General features: G+C 40.9%; 2 protein-coding genes across 4 annotated transcripts in view; one reads left to right on the top strand and one right to left on the bottom strand.

The window, feature by feature from the left end:
* LOC131677903 (carbonic anhydrase-related protein 10) overlaps positions 1-21,374 on the bottom strand; it is a 319,983-nt gene that overhangs the window by 168,538 nt on the left and 130,071 nt on the right. The window lies entirely within an intron of this gene.
* On the top strand, positions 11,356-16,676 carry LOC131676016 (uncharacterized). The gene is made up of 2 exons (XM_058955140.1): positions 11,356-13,227; positions 13,488-16,676. The coding sequence occupies exons 1-2, from the start codon at positions 11,356-11,358 to the stop codon at positions 16,674-16,676; spliced, it is 5,061 nt and encodes a 1,686-aa protein (XP_058811123.1).

Here is a 21,374-nt window from a genome sequence, read left to right as displayed (position 1 = left end):
GTTTTATGCGCGGCTAGACGCTCGCATGTATCGCTGTGTTGGCGTTTCATACAGCTAACACAGGAGAACAAAAGGAATCTACCGCGTGGTGGAAAGTCAAATCGTACAGCTGGGAACTTCGGTTGAAGATTAAAATCGAACTCAAACGAAAGTCTTAGTCCTATAGCCACAAACTGAATGCTTTTGATCAAAGGATGTGTCAAGCCACCTACGATGTTAGGTTATGTTAGAAAGGTTGTTCAAAAAGGCTATTAATAAAGGTTGAAGACATGCCTTTCAGCGTTGAAATAAAGGGTTCATCTGTAACCACACCAACGCACAAAATAGTAAGAAAAGAGTTTACTTTTGCTTCTGAAAGAGGAGAGGGGGTTATCTTAAAAGTAGTCACAGTATTGTTAAGATTTGTTTTTCCTCTTTCTTAGTACTTGAAAGTTGAATAGCAAGATCTAACACAAAACTTCATACTCGATGTTTTCGGAATGAAGCTTTTTTGAAGTACCGTTGCGGTGAACATGATATTTCTAGAAAAAAAATCAAGCAATTTTTAGAATTTCGACGGATTTCAATTCTCCGTATGGCAATATGAAAGCTAAAAAAGAATTTTCGGTAGCATTCGGTGGCAGATCGTGTAGCCATACCTCCATTGGGACATTATCAAAAAACAAACATTTAACATTAAATGTAGTATTTTACATTTGGAAGTTATCAATAGTGACTAGCTTTTGGAAGGATTCGCACTGCTTAAAACGCGTCAATTTAACATACTGTCAGAGACATAACCGCAATTAAGTAGAATAAACGTATTATTAGGGGGACCAGGGGCTATTAAGACAGTGGGGGTAATTCGGACCCCCTCGATTTCTCAGAAAATAGCAAGACTTTCTGACTATCGTACATATACGTGGAATCGCTATTCTGAAACATTAATTTTGAGAGTTGAAGTTGATTCTTTGTTCTTTGTAAAAAAGGAGATACAAGGTGTTTCGTTGTTTTGCCATTCTCAAAACAAAAATCTTTATAATGGAAAAACCGTTATTAAAGCAACAAATAAAAGTGCAGAAATTAAAGGTAAGTGTTTTGGAAAGCTTGATGCTCCTATTTTATGGAATGATATTTGTTTGTGCGAAAACAGAGATATTTTCGAGACGCTCACCACTGTTGTGTGATATGAGCGTACGGGGCTATTCGGACCCCCTATTCCGTCAACCACTGTTCAACGGCTTGTGTCTGCGCACAACATTGCACACGCCACAGCAAAGAAAATACATGGGCCGCCAATCGACAGCTGTGGCATACCAGATTAAGTTTTTGTAAAGCAATTTTTTTTTTTGTGCCTTAAGGAGTGTCTCTTGTAACTAACACATAGGTAAACATAATTCCATTGTAAAAAAATTAAAGAAAAATGACGGTCCGAATTACTCCTACATTGTAAAAGGGTTTCAAACTAACAATTAGGACTTTTATCCGGTAACTTTTTCACATCTATCCACCTAAAAGGGCGATTCGTTTAAGTAGGTCCGAATAGCCCAGGGTTCCCCTATTTATAGGGATGTGAGGGAAGAAACCGGTCGACCGCAAAATATGACCATCGTCGATTCGAACGAAACTTTGCAGTAGTGTTCGGTTTATGATTCTCCATGATTTTCTCTACCAATTGCGATATTTTGGCACAAGAATATTTTTTCAAAAGTGCATAGACGTTTCTACGTGAGGGATTCCATGAGAAACCGGCCGACCGCAAAATATGACCATCGTCGATTCGAACGAAACTTTGCAGGTGTGTTCGCTGTATGAATCTCCATGATATTCTCTGGCAATTGGAATATTTTGATACAAGACTAATGTTTCAAAAGGGCGTAAACGTTTCTACGCGCATAAATTTAATTTTTTTTGTTCGATTACTGTATTTTATACAGCAAAACTATCTGAGAACAAGTTACAGGGAATGAATACTTCTATCCGAAAAAAATATACACTGAAAAAAATGTTGTGTCATTTTTCAAAAAACAAAAATTTAAGTTAAAAATTCAAATTGCGAAAAAACCCATTTTTTAAAATTTTTTATATTTTGGAAACAAAAACTTAAAGAGAAAAGAAACATTTTGAATGTGATTGCATGATGGAGAAAAATCGGTAAAAAAGTTTTTCTAACAATAACTTCGTACATGTTTTTAAATTGCATACTAATTGACATACAAAATTGTAATTTTATTACAGAATATAATTCTAAGCACCATTTTAAATCAAAATGCATTTAACAAAAATCTTCCAAAATGCGATAGTTTTCGAGATATTTGGAATTTTGCTCCATCAAAAACAATTAATTCGTGTAATTATGCTCTTTTTAAAAGTTATTCGCCTTACCCTATCATAAAATGACAATAAATTAATGTTTATCGTTTTAAAGACGTAAAAGCAACTTTTTTAGTGTATTTGGATCATGGAGAAGTTTTCAATAAAAAAGTTTTCCTAACAACAACTTTTGACATATTTTTATAATTTATACTATTTGCAGTCAAAAATACAATTTTCTTTTTGAATATGATTCTAAACGCCATTTTAAATCAAAATGCTCATAACAATATTTTTTCTGAAATGTAATAGTTCACGAGATATTTTAACTTTTGTTTTAACAACACAATTATTTTGTTTTATTATGACCTTTTCATAAGTTATTCACGTTTCTCCATCAACAATAATAGGTTTTTCAAAAGGCCCATAAAATTTCCTGTAACTTTCTCTTTGACATCAAGGCGATATTGTGAAACATTTGAAAGTTACATGAAAACAACCAAAATATGATTCTACTATATAGTTTAATCATCATCATAGGGTCTTGAAATATATTTTGGTTGTTTTCATGTAACTTTCAAATGGTTTACAATATCGCCTTGATGTCAAAAGAAAAGTTGCAGGAATGTTTGCGGGCCTTTTGAAAAACCTATTATTGTTGATGGAAAAACGCGAATAACTCATGAAAAGGTCGTAATAAAACAATTAACAAACAATAATTGCGCTGTTAAAACAAAAGTTAAAATATCTCGAGAACTACTACATTTCAGAAAAATTTTGTTAAGAGCATTTTGATTTAAAATGGCGTTTGAAATCATATTCAAAAAGAAAATTGTATTTTTGACTGCAAATAGTATAAATTATAAAAATATGTCAAAAGTTGTTGTTAGGAAAACCTTTTTATTGAAAGCTTCTCCATGATCCAAATACACTAAAAAAGTTGCTTTCACGTCTTTAAAACGATAAACATTAAAATTTTGACATTTTATGATGAGGTAACGCGAATAACTTTTAAAAAAAGCATAATTACACGAATTAATTGTTTTTGAAGGAGCAAAATTTCAAATATCTCGAAAACTATCGCATTTTGGAAGATTTTTGTTAAATGCATTTTGATTTTAAATGTTGCTTAGAATTATATTCTGTAATAAAATTACAATTTTGTATGTCAATTAGTATAAAATTTAAAAACATGTACGAAGTTATTGTTAGCCAAACTTTTTAGCGATTTTTTCTCCATCATGCAATCCCATTCAAAATATTTTTTTTCTCTTTAGGTTTTTATTTCCAAAATACAAAAAAATTAAAGAATGGGTTTTTTAGCAATTTAAATTTTTATTTTAAATTTTTGTTTTTTTTTTTAAAATGACACAACATTTTTTTCAGTGTATATTTTTTTTCGGCCAGAAGTGTTCATTCCCTGTAACTCGTTCTCGGATAGTTTTGCTGTATAAAATACAATAACCGAACAAAAAAAAATTGAAATTCATACACGTAGAAACGTTTACGCCCTTTTGAAAAGTTGCTCTTGAGTCAAAATAATTTTATTACCTGTGGAAAATATTTAGTATTCCATGACGGTGAAACATGTAAAGTTTCATCGGAATCTAAGATGGTCGGTCACGATTTTAAAGATTTTCGGACGGATCTTCGTGGAATTCCTCACGTGCATTAATTTCAAAAAAAAAAAAATTGATCGATTACTGTATTTTATACAGGGAAATTTTTTGAGAACGACTTACAGGGAATGAATACTCCTGCGCAAAAATAACACTGAAAAAAATATTGCGTCGTTTTTCACAAAAACAAAAATTTATGTTAAAAACTCAAATTGCAAATAAACAATTCTTTTTAATTTGGACTTAAGTTTTGTCAACAAAAATCTAAACAGAATTTTTTTTTTTGAATGTGATTGCATGATTGCACTTATCAGTAAAAAAAATGTTATCACCCCCCTCAATACGCCCTGTTCCGCAACTACCTACGCCCATGAAATTGAGCTATGGCCTTTGAATAATTCATCCAAAAGTGCCAAAGTGGTAAAATATATGATGTTATCAAATATTTGTATTTGATGTTATGTTGGTTTATTATATGAAATACTATTGGTACACCCGCAGTGTTGGCAAAAAAAAAGATTTTTGGTATTTAATTCGATCTATCAAACTTTGAACAGCTGTAACTTGTTTCAGAGACATTCTGACACCATACATCCTTCGGCAAAGTTGTTCAGCATAACCTGGACTATACTTCTATCTATTTGTTGGCATACTGCAGGAAGAAATGTAGTCTGTGTAGTAGATTTTCCCATACTAATTTCCATACAAATTTCAAACGCAATGCGCTACGCCGGGTCAAAACCAATCGACCCCAAATTTTGCTTAGTTATTGGGAATCCCAAATGGAACCAAAAAGGGCTGTGCTCGGTTGATGTGGTTATGATTACGTTTTTCCATATAACAATGCCCCACCCTAACAGGTACCACGAGAATCAAAATAAATAGACTCCATTGGCACGTTCCTCACGTTATTCGAAGATAAAATATCTCGACTAAAAATCACGTATTATAGTTTTGTGCAAAACGTATGCCCAATATGAGTATTTTTGAATTAAAATCATTGTGTTGGAAAAAGCAGGCCACTTTCTGGGACATCTGGTCATTCGAACATGCAATAATTTGCCACTCGGGTGGCTAGGATTTGAATTGAGTTAAACATTACAGGGTGCAACATGCGTGTACTGGTTGTAAGTTTTCATCGGGATCAATTAATATATTTTTATGCTTGTATGTGCGTTGAGTTGACAAGACGTGTTCAATTCTCATGTAAAAATCTTCTCCGCAGATTGTAGGTACCTAGGGTAATGATTCTGTTTTATTGAGACACATGCTTCATATTTCAGATTTGACAGCATGCTTCTGCAAGTATTTCCAAAGCACGGGCGGTCTCAACTGTCTTTGCGCCTACTGAATAGCGGGGTTACTTGGAGATTTTGGTGGATGAGGTGAATGCGACGCTGCAGTATGAAGAAGAAGCTATAGATTTTAGGTAACACTACCGGATATAAACATGGACTGCTTTGAAGCGAGTGTAAAATGTTTGGGTGTCAGTGGCCAGTACAACTTGCCAGCATGTTTTCTTGCGGTGTGCAAGTTTTGTGGTGCGTACTTCATCCTGCTGTGCTGCTTTGCATACACAAACGAGTGTGTGCAAATGCGATGGGTTCGATGCATGCATGCTATGTAGACACGATGATTTGCGATGAGTTCGGTTGGTTTTGGTTTGGATTGATTTTAACTTTTGATGTGGTGTGGATGTGAAAATGTGAACCAGTCGACATTATTGATTGTATTTGTTATTTGGATGCAATTCGTATACATTATGATATACCTACAGTAAGGAGCAAGAGTTGGTATATTGTTCGATAATTTTATTGCCAATAGTTTTGCCTCTGACCGCTGTATATATCTATGTTTGCGTGTGCGTTGTTTACGAGAACGTGAACAATTGTCATGCAAAAAAATAGTTCCGGGGGTTTGTAAATACCTATGCACAGTGTTTTAAAACGTCGTTTTCGTGCTCCAAATTGATAGCGCCTGAACCGTTAACTTTAGAAATATAGTTTGTTCGGAGAAGTTGTTGCCCTTGTGATTTCGCATCCACAAGAGTATATTGTTCAGTGATATATTCACCTAGAAGTGATATACGAAATTTATTTTCTGAACTAAATAAGATAGAGACTTTGAGTCTTCGGCAAAATTGTAGCAAACGATACTACAAAAGAAATGAAGACACCGTATATCTACGTTCAATGGTATAAAAGGTTTGATGGGAGACCCCCCCAAAATTAGTTTTTTCATCATAATTTTTTAGAAATTCTCCGTGGAGTCTTCCAAAAAGTTTTTTTCGGTATCGAAGTACATATATTTGCCGACAAAGTTACTTCCTATGTGTTGAATTTAATAAGATATTCCGATATTTTTGGGGTAACTTCCACCTTAAATAACTCGTTATGGAGCAAAAATGAGCAAGCAACATCATAACATACTGAAAGTACTAGCTTTTTACTTTCATATAGTGGCCCGATTGTTAGTCAACGCGATTCTCCCCGGTACACACTTAATTTTTTCTGCCGAATCTCAGCTTTTTTCGCATTTTTGCCGAAATCTCAACAGCTGAAGTCTCAGTAAACCATTTTTTGGCTGAGATTTCAGTAAAAGTGACGTTTCAAAGCTGATACTCGGAAAATATTTCAGCGAAAATCAGCTAACAAATTTCACTTTAATGAGATATCAGTTTCTAAGTTTGTTGATTACACGGCTGTTGGGAAATTGCCGAGACGAATTGAGTGTGTATGAAATGAAATATTCAAGCGCATTGCGACAAGCAGCTTCATCTTTTCATGGTAAAGAACACGTTCGCCAAAAACATGCAATGTATATGGTTTGCCTTTCTAAAAATCGAATTGTACATTTGGATGTGTTTTAGGGGGGGGGGGGGTTTAATCTGGTGTAGTGGGCAAAATCGACTTTTTTATCTACTTAATTGTTAGTAGTGAATCTCTAAAATAGTCTCCCGCAATCTCGGTGGCCACACTAAATTTTTTTTATTTTAGACAGCCATGCATTCCTCGCGCGTATTTGCTGTAACACACACAGATTTCAATCTATCGGCAATAACTTCCGATTAACTGTTTCTCTCACCTTATACCTTTTTTCAACTCGATCAATGTGAATGTATTATTAGTATAAAGGGAGTCTTTTTAGCATCGTAAGTACACTCTATTAGCTGGTATTTACACTACAACCAACAAGACGAGAAGAGACGGACAATTCAAATAACTAACGTAACATCTAGATCCTATCATTCGCCTAATCCAGCAGCGTTAATAAATTAGATCAATGTATGATACCTCGGTTCATCGCACCGAAAAGCTCCTAAACCAATTAAATAATGGTAAAAGAAAATCAGAATTGAAGTTCCTACCATATGCGATATGGTCCCTTATTATTCTGCTCTTGTAATCATGGTGATTCGTAACCGCTAATAGTTGATAAGCACACAGCATACCGATTTACCCTGTTTCTAAAAAATCATTTGTCTATAGTCACAAAGAAAAAAATCTTTCCACAAGATTACAGAAATAGCTCAATTGGTAAAAGCGGCAGTACCACCACAAAATGTCAACAACATGGATGGATGAGAACCGGAGCTGTGCCATGCAGTCAAAGCACAGAATGCCATAAATCGATAGAATTGAGAAGTCGAGTTAGAAGTTAATGGGCGATGAAGGAGTGGGGCGAGATTTGAACTGAACTTTGGCTGTATCAAGAGAATAAACATTTATAAAGTTCTTTTTACATCATCCGCATTTGACAAGGTCGATAAAGTAGTTTATTATACACACTCACCAAGTTGTAACCATATAGTAGTACCTCCCGTGGACCATAACTGTACTATTCGATAAATGGTTAACGGTTGGCACAATACACTGAATGAACGGAATTGTTTGTGGTACGGTATGTTTATTTTGTGTCATGATCTGCTAAATGGCCAAAAAAACTTTAAGACATTTGACTATAGCGTAAGATTATACTAATCCTGTAGCGTGCTTGAAAATTGTACATAGTAGAATGCTTAATGTACCTTATTGTATATAATCCAATACGCTATAATACCGAATAACTGGATTATACGTTCACCATACCTATTATAATATGCCCTCAAATTTGTTTGAGAAAATTGACATTTTTGAATAGTAAAGTTACTTAACAACCTATTCGGTATATGGTAGAAGTGGCGCTAACCATAAGTAGAATAGTCAATATGATTGCACGCTGCGTTGGTTTATCGTTTATAGGTTTATGCAAACGATAAGAAGAATCTTCAGGGAATAGTTTTTTAAGGTCCACCTACCATTGCGGTTATCGTACAGAAATGGTCACGAAATATGCGGATTAGGTCTAATAACAAAAAACGAGACAACAATCCTAGCATCAGGTACACATTGAAGCCAAAAAGTTCGTAGATAGCCAATAGAGGTCTCTGATGACATTCATATAAGCACTATAACTATAACCATCAGCTAGGTTCTTGTCTTGGGTACAAAACGTTTCCGTTATTATCAAGAAGAATATTTTTTCGTGTAGTTATCTGTTAACAATATCATTGCTACTGTATGGAAAAGTATAATATCGAGCTTAGCGATCTATAACGCATAATCTTGCATGTTTGTGACACGCCACACACATTTTATCATCAACACACACTTATGACACATATAAGAGCTACTTTGGACTACAGACACTTTATACACAGACTAGCGAAGTGTCAAAAAGTTCAGCCAAACGAGCATAAGGGTTTTGAGAGGGGAAGTACAAGAGGAAGCCCATGCAAAGCATATAGGAGCTTTCGTGAAGCCAGTTTACATTCATGGTTGCTAGTTTTGCTGTTTCTCTCTCTGTAAGTCTGTGTAAAAAGTGTCTGTATTTTGAACTATATTTAAAGCAAAAGCTGTCAATATAGTCAACCGATCTTCACATAAATCAAGAGATTACTACAGAAAGCATAGAAGCATCGATTGTCTTCTCCGAAAAGCTTATAACTTTTGTAAATTTTAAGATACTCAATCTAAAATTTCAAAAATCGTTTTTCTCGAAAAGTGCTAAATGACGCTTGTCATAAGTAAAACAGCGACGATATTTCCAAAGAATTGAATTGAATTGACAAAAACCTGCGTGGGTCGCTTGCTATTGACATTTAAACTCAGAAAAACTTTAGTTTTTGGCTCTAGGTAAAATATTACGGGAGATAGATTTCCAACCGCGGACCCCTTCCAAAAACGCGCTTGGGGCTACACAGCCGCCATCTTCAGTCTATTTTCAACCATCAAAGGCATCGGTCACGATACTCAGTGTGCTCATGCTTCTGTCCGAGCCAGTGCAAAGAGAACGCAAAAAACAGTTACTTGTGTGCTTGCCTGAAGAACAAAGGTGTAGCGATCACGTGTATCAGATTTTAAAATAGCTTCCTATTCCGTAACTCCCGTGCCCTGCTGTAAAGATAGGTTGTTCACTTCTTCCATCTCCTATGATGAAGAATGAATACCGGGCGGCTAGAACAAATGTTCTGCTTGCGTGCAAGCCAAACGACGTTTCTCTCCATGTCGTTTTCTCTTTGCTATAGCGCGGACGTTGAACTTACAGGCGATACGAGGTGCCGACTTATTTGTCATGTTCTTGTTTCCCCAACTGTTGGACCCGAAGATCACTAAAATTTGGGTGGATGAAATGGTTAGATGCAAATACCAAAGGAGAAACGAGATGTGGTTCGATCCCGATCGGTACCAAATGAGTTCGTAATGTAATTTCCGGTTTCAAAAACCCAAAACTCGTTAATCTGAGGATTCACAGTTTCCCTGTTCAATCATTTCAATTTGTTCAGTGGAAGAAGACAGAGTGTGCTTGTAGTATCGTGATTTCGTTCCGAGGTTTGTCTTAACGACATGAGAGCTCAGTAGATTAGGCTAATTAAAAAAATATCACTTTCATTCTAATAGGGCTAGCGCAGTTAGGAGAAAAGTTGAATGTGCGGAGACATTGCGGGCAAGTGCGAGAACAAGAAAAGGTAAAAAAGGTTAATAAATAGGTCTTCAAACGACAAGCTCAAACCGTCTGCCAGCCGTGCGACGGCTTTTAATTGCAGATTTTGCGCCTGGCGAAGCTACTACCGCACCGCCAGCAAAGATCATCCCACCTCCTGCCACCACACTCTGCATCCACGTTTGCTGAGGAATTGCGTTCGTTGCAGTAAAAACCCGCACAAAGAAGCGTCGCCACGTGCGTAATGCGGCATCACTAAACGCCGTCAGCCGGACTCGTAGATCCGTAATTTGTTGCTGGTACGCTGTCCGGAGGTCCGACACTACCAGCAGTTACCATCAATCCCACCTAGGACCTCAACAACATCGTCGGCGCTAGAAAGCGCGAAACCGCCGCGTCAGTACCGAACGGCCCTCGTCGTATTTGGAGCAGGCAGCGCGGCACCAGCAGTCGTCGAAGCTTGATGGTGTGAGTGCGCATCGAAAGCCGCAGCGTCAGATGGTCAGCGAATAGACTGTGAGTAAACGCCTAAATTCCCTGCGCAGGGTAAGCAAAAGCTTGAGGCAAAGGCAGATATTATAGCTAGTAAAGAAATTTCCACCCGCACATGCTAGGGCCCTGAACCGATATTAGAAATGTAGGATTAGCAAAATAAGTGTAGTTTTGGAATAAATGTAAAATTAGATTGTGTGTCCCTAAACGAATGTTTAAGTGATTTGAAGTGATATTTCGATAGTTGTCTCGTTGAAGGGTCTCATGTTTCGCGTTCGTTCCTTTTAGTTTTTTTTGGTTGTTTACTCCGGGTAGGACTGCTCGGGAAAACAGTCCCCACTCTGGTTTTAGAAGCTGGCTTATTGTTTGGTTGTGTTTTTGGGACTCTGCCAGTGATGAGAACCACGAGTTGGTGCAAATTTTCGGTTAATTAGTTGCGGGCTCTTTGTGTATTGTTTGGTGTCGTTCCGCGAGACGGAGTACCCTTCGGCTTTTGCGTCTGCCGTTTCGTTTCCCCCAAACTTTAAATAAAACTAACCCGCCCTGGGGTTGGGTTTCTTGTCGGGCAACCTTGAACGTGACAAGCGGTCCTCATAAGAGGTGGCGCTTAAATCGCTTGTTCAGTGATCCGGGAAACGTTATAGCAGACAGATACGTAGGTACGTTTGGAGCGCGCTACATTTTGGCGCCCAACGTGGGGCCACGTTATTGGGAAATCTTAGGAAAGCTAATCTTTTTTTTTGTGTAATTATTCTTCGATTCGGTTCATGGTATTTCTTTCTTTTGAATATAGTAAACTCCATTTAGTGGTTTATTTGTTCTTGTATTATACGTAATATATTTCTCCAATTATTTTTTCTTATAGTTCTACCTATTTACGGTACGAAAACTGGTGTGAAGTGATAGTTGTAGGTTTGTTTTCGTGTTCATCAATTGGTTTTTTTTTAATAAATTATTACGGTCATTCAATATGACGAACCCATTTCCCCACGCTGACCACCTGACTAACGAGGAAGTGGACTACGAATTAGTTATTCGGGGTAAGGCAGAGGAGACGAAATGCGACCCGGAGGTCAAATATAGATTGCTTCGTAATTTGTTTCACGAAGATGTACGTGAGAATCGTGACTATCCGTCCCCGTACACTATAGATCAGGAATACGACTACATTATGGGAAGGGTTGAAACTGTGAGTAGGAAGTTGGATAATGGCCCTGATGAACGGGTCATTTCTCGTCTGAAGCATTATCTTCTCAGGGTTATGAGATGTCAGACTCCCGATCTGCCATCCGAACAAATGCGGAGGGAGCTTGCAAACCATATACGTAGCATTTTGAACAGGTCTAGTGGGCGGAAAGGGCCCGACGAAAAACAAAGTAGGGCGTTGGCAGCAGATTCTCGAAGAGAATCATTGGGTAAGGAGGGGGTTGAAGAAGGCGAGGCTGGGGCGGTTGGAGGTCAAAGTATAGATGATTCGGTTGAGGAGAATAACGATATCGGCAGTCCAGTGTCCAACCAAGGGCAGGCACTGGAGGGAGGGGTAAGTGATCAGAGCAAGGTATTGTTGGACCGAATCGCCCAGCTCGAGAGAGAGCTGTTAAAATCTCATCTAGCAGATCGACCCAGAGCTAGTAATATTCTGGCTGGAAACGGCACAAATGGCGGAACATTCGATTGGCGTTCTTCTGGGAACGGGAATACTCGTAGGAATGCGACGAGCCAGTTGGAAGTTAACCGCCAAAATTTCCACCGAGAAGGGAGGGCTGGAGAGATAACCATGCGATCGGATTATCCGCCGGAACCCCGTTACGATGAGCGGTCTCGCAACGAAGGCTACAACTTGAGGGATCAATATCAAGGGGACCGACGTAGAAGCAGCCAACCGTTGACGATAACAAACGATTATCCCAGACTTCATTTCGGGAGGAGCTATTATGAGCGAGATGAAGCACAACGACGAAATAATTTGCCAGATTATCCGAGGGGGTACGAGGGAGAAAGAATCCGACCGAGTCAGGGTTTTCGCAATTCGGGTAACTTCTGGGAACGTAGTTCCGGTCTTAGCTCCGACGACGAAGAGGGCCCTGATGTATTTCATCGCCAATTTCGGCAACGTAGGCACCGACGAATCAGCGATGCGGAGATTCAGAACGCAGATCGTCGCATGGAAAAGTGGCACTTGACCTTCAGCGGGGATGCCCGTCAACGCTCGCTGGAAGATTTTTTGCATAAAATCCGCCGACTAGCCACGATGGATCGAATTGCAGATGATGTATTGCTGCAAAGAGTCCACACGATCCTTAGAGGGGAAGCTTACGACTGGTATCTATGTTATTCGGACGAGTTCCTCAATTGGGAGGACTTCGAAGAAAAAATACGATATATGTACGGCAACCCTAATAAAGATCAAGGAAATCGGCAGAGGATTTACGAGCGCAAGCAACTTCGCCAGGAGACGTTCCTTTCTTTCAAAATGGAAATCGAACGACTAAATAAGTTGTTGACCAGGCCGTTGGACCAAGAAAGACTGTTCGAAGTGATATGGGACAACATGCGTCCCCATTATCGGTCCAAGCTGGCCTGCCGAACCGTGAGGGACCTTCGGAAGTTGGAGTACTATGCCTACCGCATCGATGCTCATGATCCAGCGTACCGCCATGCTCGGGACGGACCATCTCGACCGGCGAACGTTCATCGAATCGAAGTCGAAGAAAAGGTTGAGGATTCGTATTCTTCTTATTCGGAGCCGGAGGAGCTTAACGCCCTCGATAGGAAGTACGACAGGGATCGGAAAAGGCATCAACCCGTATCGCAACAATCCAACCAGATACCGGAGAGTGGAGTAGATAGACCAGTTCCGCTTTGTTGGAATTGTCGGAAAACTGGACATGTCTGGAGGCATTGCAGAGAAGAGAAACGAATCTTCTGTTACTTGTGCGGAACACCAGGGAAGACAACCGCAACGTGCGAGAGTCACCCCCGTCCTCGTCAGACGGACACTAATAGAGTGCCGGGAAACTAGATCAGGAATGCAAGAGAGGGAACGATGACATTCCTACCGATACAAATGTTCCCAGTTTCGCGTTTGAAGATCCTTTCCAGAAGGTTTGTGAGGTAAGAGTACAGACAGAAAGTTGTCCGCACGTCACCGTGCAGATTTTCGACAACAACTACGACGCCCTTTTAGATTCCGGGGCAAGCGTTAGCGTCACCAATATTCCGGACATTGCGGAACGAAATGGTTTAGCCTTGCAACCGAGTCCGCTGAAAATCGTAACTGCGGATAAGACTGTACACGAGAGCCTAGGTTACGTTCAGCTGCCAATTAGGTTTCGGGGAGTGACGAAAATTCTTCCGACGTTGGTAGTTCCTCAAGTGTCGCGGGCTTTGATCCTTGGATATGACTTTTGGAAGAGATTTGGAATTCAACCGATGGTCTTAGGGGAGAATGGTTTCGAACAAGTCAATATCGCTGAATCTACTGGTCAACCAAGCCCTGAGATGGATACATTGCAGGTGTCGATATTACCGATCGCCACACTTCCGGCATTGAAGCAAATCGAACCAGACGAAACTCTAGATATTCCAGCTTTGGAGTTACCAGAGGCATCCAAGACGACCCCCGAGACGGTCGAAACCGAGCACGAATTGACAACGGAGGAACGTAAACAACTAGCTGAGGTAATTAGATTGTTTCCATGTACAACTGAAAATCGACTGGGAAGGACCACGCTATTGCAGCACGAAATCGTTTTACGTGAGGAGGCCAAACCTACGCGCACGCCATTGTATCGCTGTTCCCCGGCTGTGCAGGCCGAGATGGAGGCTGAACTTGAGAGGTATAAACGGATGGACGCTATCGAGGAGTGTACTAGCGAGTGGGCCAGCGCTCTAGTTCCCGTTCGGAAAGCAAACGGAAAGCTTAGAGTATGTCTCGACTCGCGACGTATCAATGCCTGGACCAAAAAGGATTCCTATCCAATGCGGAATATGGGAGGGATTTTCCATCGTCTGGGAAAGGCCAAGTACTACTCCGTTGTAGATCTGAAGGATGCGTATTTCCAAATTCCGTTGAAAATGGAATGCCGGGATTATACCGCCTTCAGAACGCCCCAGGGTTTATTCCGATTTAAGGTCTGCCCATTTGGGCTCACGAATGCGCCGTTTACTATGTGTAGGTTGATGGATCGCGTGATTGGGTTCGATCTCGAGCCCAATGTCTTCGTCTACCTGGATGACATTGTTATTGCCACAGAGACATTAGCAGAGCATATGCGGTTACTGCGGATTGTAGCGGATCGATTATCTAAAGCGAACCTCACCATCTCCCTGGATAAAAGCCGTTTTTGCAGAAAGCAGGTGACCTACCTGGGATACCTACTTACGGAGGAAGGCGTGTCGATCGATAATAGCCGGATCTCGCCGATCCTGGACTATGCACGGCCCCGAAATGTAAAGGACATTCGTCGGCTGTTAGGCCTTGCCGGCTTTTATCAACGATTCATCCGGGACTATAGCCGAATCGTCGCGCCGATATCGGATTTGCTTAAGAAATCTAGGGTCAAATTCCAATGGACAGAAGCGGCTGAAGCAGCATTTGGAGAGTTGAGGGCTGCATTGGTATCTGCGCCTATACTAGGAAACCCCAACTTTGCACTGCCATTTTCCATCGCGTCAGACGCTTCTGACAATGCGGTTGGAGCAGCCCTAGTCCAACAACAGGACGGCGAACAGAAGGTCATAGCTTATTTTAGCAAAAAGCTGAGCAGTACCCAGCGAAAGTATGCCAGCGTTGAGAAGGAGTGTTTGGGAGTGTTGTTGGCCATAGAGCACTTTCGACACTACGTAGAGGGGATGCGGTTTAAGGTAGTTACGGATGCCCGCAGCTTACTGTGGCTCTTCACCATTGGCGTGGAGTCCGGTAATGCGAAGCTATTGCGATGGGCTCTTAAAATCCAGTCGTATAACATCGAGCTGGAATACCGGAAAGGGAGGAGCAATATCCTGGCTGACTGTCTGTCGCGGTCGATAGAAACAGTCTCCGTGCAGGTCAAGGACGGCGATCACCGAGAACTTATGGCTAGAATCGGAAAAGAACCAGCAAAGTTTCCTGACTTTCGCATGGTGGGAGGCCAAATCCTTAAGCTCGTGAAAGCGGATGGGAAAGTAGAGGATGCCCGTTTTCAATGGAAACATTACCCTCCGAAGTCAGAACGAGCTGATATTGTACGCACCACCCACGAGAGGGCGCACCTCGGACCGGAGAAAACGTTGGCCAGCATAAGGGAGCGATATTATTGGCCGCTGATGAGTAGCGAGGTGAAACGGTTCTGTCAGCGCTGCTTGACCTGTCAAATGAGCAAAGCGACGAACCAGAACACGACCCCTCCGATGGCCGGACAGAAAAAAATGGCCCAATATCCTTGGCAGTTTCTCGCGATGGACTATGTAGGTCCACTCCCAGCATCGGGAAAGGGCAGGAGCACCTGCTTGCTGGTGGTTACGGATCTTTTCAGCAAGTTTGTTATCGTTCAGCCCTTTCGACAAGCAACAGCAGAATCTTTAGTTAGCTTCGTAGAGAATTCACTGTTTCTGCTGTTTGGCGTTCCGGAAGTAATCCTGTCCGACAATGGAACGCAGTTTGTTTCCCAGTCCTTCCAAAATCTTTTGACCAGGTATCACGTCACCCACTGGAGAACGCCAAACTATCACCCACAGATTAATGATACCGAAAGGGTAAACCGAGTAATCACGACCGCCATTCGTGCCTGCATTCGGAAGGATCACCGAGAATGGACGAACAATCTGCAGCAGATAGCCGACGCGGTTCGAAATTCTGTTCATGATGCCACTCGTCACACCCCATACTTTGTCATGTTTGGAAGGAACCGGATTTCCGATGGTCGGGAATATCGCCAGCTTAGAGATTCTCCCACCAGTAACGACGGACTGCTGGGAAATGAGGAACAAAAGAAGCTGTTAGCCGACGTCCGGAAAAACCTCCAGACCGCCTATGAGAAGCATTCGTCCTACTACAACCTTCGGTCGAATGCCTATTGCGCCACCTACTCTGTGGGAGAGCGGGTCCTTAAGAAGAACACGGAGCAATCGGACAAGGGGAAAGGTTTTTGCGCTAAGCTAGCACCGAAATATGTGCCTGCAATAGTTAGAAGGGTAGTGGGAGCGCATTGCTACGACCTCGAGGATTTAGGTGGGAGGCGAATGGGGATATTCCATTGTAAATTTCTGAAAAAGCTCGCCCCACCAAATACCTCTCTCTCTCCCAATTAAAAGAAACAAATTCGAGCTATGTATCTCTCATTTCTTGAGTAGAGACAATTGCACCATGATGCGAAAGCTCTGGTAGCGGAAAATACTGTTCAACCGTTTGTAAGGCTCCGCACTGTTCTTGGAACAGCTGCCGCCCCCACAATAACTTGCATTTACTGGGGGCTCTTTGAGACCTTACAAATCTGGTTGGAAAGTTAATTTGAATTCAGGAAATAAGAAGCGTTTCTCCCGTAGTAGTTGCTAGTGCATGTATAGCCATCCCCTCGACCAGAAGTCAGAGAGAGTTCATGGCGCAAGCTAGAACAATGATCTCCATAACCAGAAACTCCGAGCCAATGTGGCGTTGAAGAGGAGTACCAGTAATGGGAAACCTAGCGCGAGTCCAAGATCGGGGATTCTTGGACGATGACCGTACAATAAGACTCGGATGTCCTTCACCTGCAAGGTCGATGAAGAGCAAACCAAAGTCAATCGAGCTGGCCATAGCAATTACTAAGGAGGAAAGTTTCTTAATTTTCAAAGAATTCCCTGAGGGAAACTTCATTCGAACAGGTGGGCGTACCTGTCGAGAGAGAAGTCGTGGACCTTTCCTCAGGACCAGAACGATAGAAGAAGACGAATAGGGTGTTGTGCTGATCACAATCACCCACCCTCCCCCAAAATATATTTTTTTTTTTGAAAAATTTTCCCTTTCGGATGAAATGATGTTAGTTTTTTTGCAACTACATCGAGTCTTAAAGTTATGTTAATACCTAACCCTAACATTTATTAAAGAAATTGCCTGCTACTTACAACTACAAGGGTTAGTTGTTTTTTGTATATAGTTAGTTATTTATTGATGCATAGTTTAGTTATTTCCGTGCATGGTAATCTTATTTATTTATTTACATTTTTTTTGTTTATTAAATGTTAAATTATTTATTTATTTATGCATGTAGGTAATATTTATTGATTTCCTAAATAGTATTTGTGTTATTTATTTAGATATTTATTTATTTATTTGTGCTTTATTATTTTCATGTTTTTTATTTATTTCTTTATGTTATTGAGGAACATTTGGGGGTGTATGACACCGTATAACGTCACCTCCTTCATTCACAACTGGTCCGGGGCCAGTCCGGTTGCTCCTAAAAAAAAACATTCCAACATTAGAATCTGTTCAAAACACTCACCTGCAATCGGAATCCAACTTCCCTTCTTGATTTCCGCTGGTTTCTTCAAAACCAGTTGCATCGTAGGAGTATTCCTGTGGGTGGGTACATTGTCGACACCCGTCCATCCTCGAGAGCAGCTACCTAGAAAATATAAATAAACTTTATGTTAGCTTACCATTTTCCGTCGTCCACCGTTTGTTGGGTGGCAGTGCCCAATAATTTGTTAATTTACCTATAAAAAAAAACACGAACACGAAATCTAAACTGCACCATCTCGTTCCACTATTTACTTTTTTGTTTTGACGTTTCTCATCGTGACCGTGTTGGTGGTTCATTGTGTGCGTGCTATGAGCGAAATTTTTGGGAGCTTTTATAGGGTTGCCAACTTTTTACCTACACTTTCGTTATGTTTTGTGTGGCCGAAATATTTCGGCGTGAGAAACATAATGTAAAGTGGGAGTAGGGTAATGTTTATGTTATTTCAGTGTGCGTGTGTGTATTCATATGGTCGGACAAGTTCCGGCGTTGCATACGCAGCTGAAATAATTGATTAAGTTTTTGGGAATTATTATGGCAGATTTCTCACTGGCCGATGCATTTCGGCGTTAGAGTTACTGCTAGGGGTACGGATATGGGGTTAATGCGTTTTGTCTTTCGGAGATTTGTGACCAAGAGATATATTGGGGTTTTCTCGGAAGACAAAACTGTGCGGTAAATTAGATGGAAGGATACCTTTCCATTGAATTGGAGTAGTCCTGAAGTCTAATGAGCCTGTTCTTGTTAATCGATTCATTATGAATTACTTGCGTTTTGTCCAATTGAGAGTGTTGACCAATAAGTATATTGGGGTTCTCTCAAAAGGCGAAACCGTGCGGTGATTTCAATGTAGGGATACCTTTCCATTAGATTGGAGTAGTCCCGAAGTTGAATGAACCTGTGTGTGTTATTGAGATTTAGTGTTTGTGTTGTATGGGGATAAGCTTGATCTAGAATTGAGAAATTTTAGATGCAATGCTATTATGGGAATGTCTATGTGATTGAGTGTTTGATGTTTGAACCGCCAACAGGGAAACGAATGGAATATCAAACTCATTCAGTAAATTCGTACCACCGGAACCGAATATTTTGTAAATATTTGTATATAGTAATCTTAAGTTGTTATAAGGTGATTGCTTGTAATGTGTAAGTCTTCAAATTTTTTTTCTTGTTCTTCTGTACAGTTTACCGTTACGAAAATTTGGTTTTACTCCTTCAACCAAATTTTCGTAAAATAAGCTGGGGTGTTATGTAGCGATCACGTGTATCAGATTTTAAAATAGCTTCCTATTCCGTAACTCCCGTGCCCTGCTGTAAAGATAGGTTGTTCACTTCTTCCATCTCCTATGATGAAGAATGAATACCGGGCGGCTAGAACAAATGTTCTGCTTGCGTGCAAGCCAAACGACGTTTCTCTCCATGTCGTTTTCTCTTTGCTATAGCGCGGACGTTGAACTTACAGGCGATACGAGGTGCCGACTTATTTGTCATGTTCTTGTTTCCCCAACTGTTGGACCCGAAGATCACTAAAATTTGGGTGGATGAAATGGTTAGATGCAAATACCAAAGGAGAAACGAGATGTGGTTCGATCCCGATCGGTACCAAATGAGTTCGTAATGTAATTTCCGGTTTCAAAAACCCAAAACTCGTTAATCTGAGGATTCACAGTTTCCCTGTTCAATCATTTCAATTTGTTCAGTGGAAGAAGACAGAGTGTGCTTGTAGTATCGTGATTTCGTTCCGAGGTTTGTCTTAACGACATGAGAGCTCAGTAGATTAGGCTAATTAAAAAAATATCACTTTCATTCTAATAGGGCTAGCGCAGTTAGGAGAAAAGTTGAATGTGCGGAGACTTTGCGGGCAAGTGCGAGAACAAGAAAAGGTAAAAAAGGTTAATAAATAGGTCTTCAAACGACAAGCTCAAACCGTCTGCCAGCCGTGCGACGGCTTTTAATTGCAGATTTTGCGCCTGGCGAAGCTACTACCGCACCGCCAGCAAAGATCATCCCACCTCCTGCCACCACACTCTGCATCCACGTTTGCTGAGGAATTGCGTTCGTTGCAGTAAAAACCCGCACAAAGAAGCGTCGCCACGTGCGTAATGCGGCATCACTAAACGCCGTCAGCCGGACTCGTAGATCCGTAATTTGTTGCTGGTACGCTGTCCGGAGGTCCGACACTACCAGCAGTTACCATCAATCCCACCTAGGACCTCAACAACATCGTCGGCGCTAGAAAGCGCGAAACCGCCGCGTCAGTACCGAACGGCCCTCGTCGTATTTGGAGCAGGCAGCGCGGCACCAGCAGTCGTCGAAGCTTGATGGTGTGAGTGCGCATCGAAAGCCGCAGCGTCAGATGGTCAGCGAATAGACTGTGAGTAAACGCCTAAATTCCCTGCGCAGGGTAAGCAAAAGCTTGAGGCAAAGGCAGATATTATAGCTAGTAAAGAAATTTCCACCCGCACATGCTAGGGCCCTGAACCGATATTAGAAATGTAGGATTAGCAAAATAAGTGTAGTTTTGGAATAAATGTAAAATTAGATTGTGTGTCCCTAAACGAATGTTTAAGTGATTTGAAGTGATATTTCGATAGTTGTCTCGTTGAAGGGTCTCATGTTTCGCGTTCGTTCCTTTTAGTTTTTTTTGGTTGTTTACTCCGGGTAGGACTGCTCGGGAAAACAGTCCCCACTCTGGTTTTAGAAGCTGGCTTATTGTTTGGTTGTGTTTTTGGGACTCTGCCAGTGATGAGAACCACGAGTTGGTGCAAATTTTCGGTTAATTAGTTGCGGGCTCTTTGTGTATTGTTTGGTGTCGTTCCGCGAGACGGAGTACCCTTCGGCTTTTGCGTCTGCCGTTTCGTTTCCCCCAAACTTTAAATAAAACTAACCCGCCCTGGGGTTGGGTTTCTTGTCGGGCAACCTTGAACGTGACAAGCGGTCCTCATAAGAGGTGGCGCTTAAATCGCTTGTTCAGTGATCCGGGAAACGTTATAGCAGACAGATACGTAGGTACGTTTGGAGCGCGCTACAAAGGATACCGTTATTTTTATTCTTGCGTGATCTATCAAGATGACTGAGTGTCATCAACAAACCGTGATTATTCAGCCTAACACAGTGCCCATTGACTTCAGGTCTTTCGCATAAGACCAAGTATGCGTGCTGTGGAACAACTGCTGAAGGTGAAAATGCAGCTTCGATTTTCGGAAGTCACCTTCATATAGCATGAGCACGTCAGGCATGCAGTTCAATAAATTCGCGCAGGCGAAAAGATTTATTTCGCAGAACAACTTAAAACACGTACTTGTTTGTGACAACGTTTAAATTAAGATCCCTATATACATAGATAATGGAAATATTAAAGTTAAATTACATGATTTATCTCCACTTGCTTGCAAAGTGGCAATTAAAAGATTCATGTCGAATTTTGGAGCAGTGGAATCTATTACGGAGGACACATGGAGAAACTACTTCCCAGGTATTTCAAATGGTATCTTTGTGGTGAGAATGC

This window comes from Topomyia yanbarensis, chromosome 1 (genome assembly GCF_030247195.1).
Source record: "Topomyia yanbarensis strain Yona2022 chromosome 1, ASM3024719v1, whole genome shotgun sequence".
Classification (NCBI taxonomy): Eukaryota; Metazoa; Arthropoda; class Insecta; order Diptera; family Culicidae; genus Topomyia; species Topomyia yanbarensis.
The sequence above is the reverse complement of the archived record's forward strand: the minus strand, read 5'-3'. Positions and strand labels throughout refer to the sequence as shown.

Bases quoted from the DNA above. Each gene is read 5' to 3' on its own strand.
- LOC131676016 (XM_058955140.1), top strand. From the start codon at position 11,356: ATGACGAACCCATTTCCCCACGCTGACCACCTGACTAACGAGGAAGTG. The intron at 13,228-13,487 runs GTAGATAGACCA...GATCCTTTCCAG, and splicing joins ACCAGATACCGGAGAGTGGA to AAGGTTTGTGAGGTAAGAGT.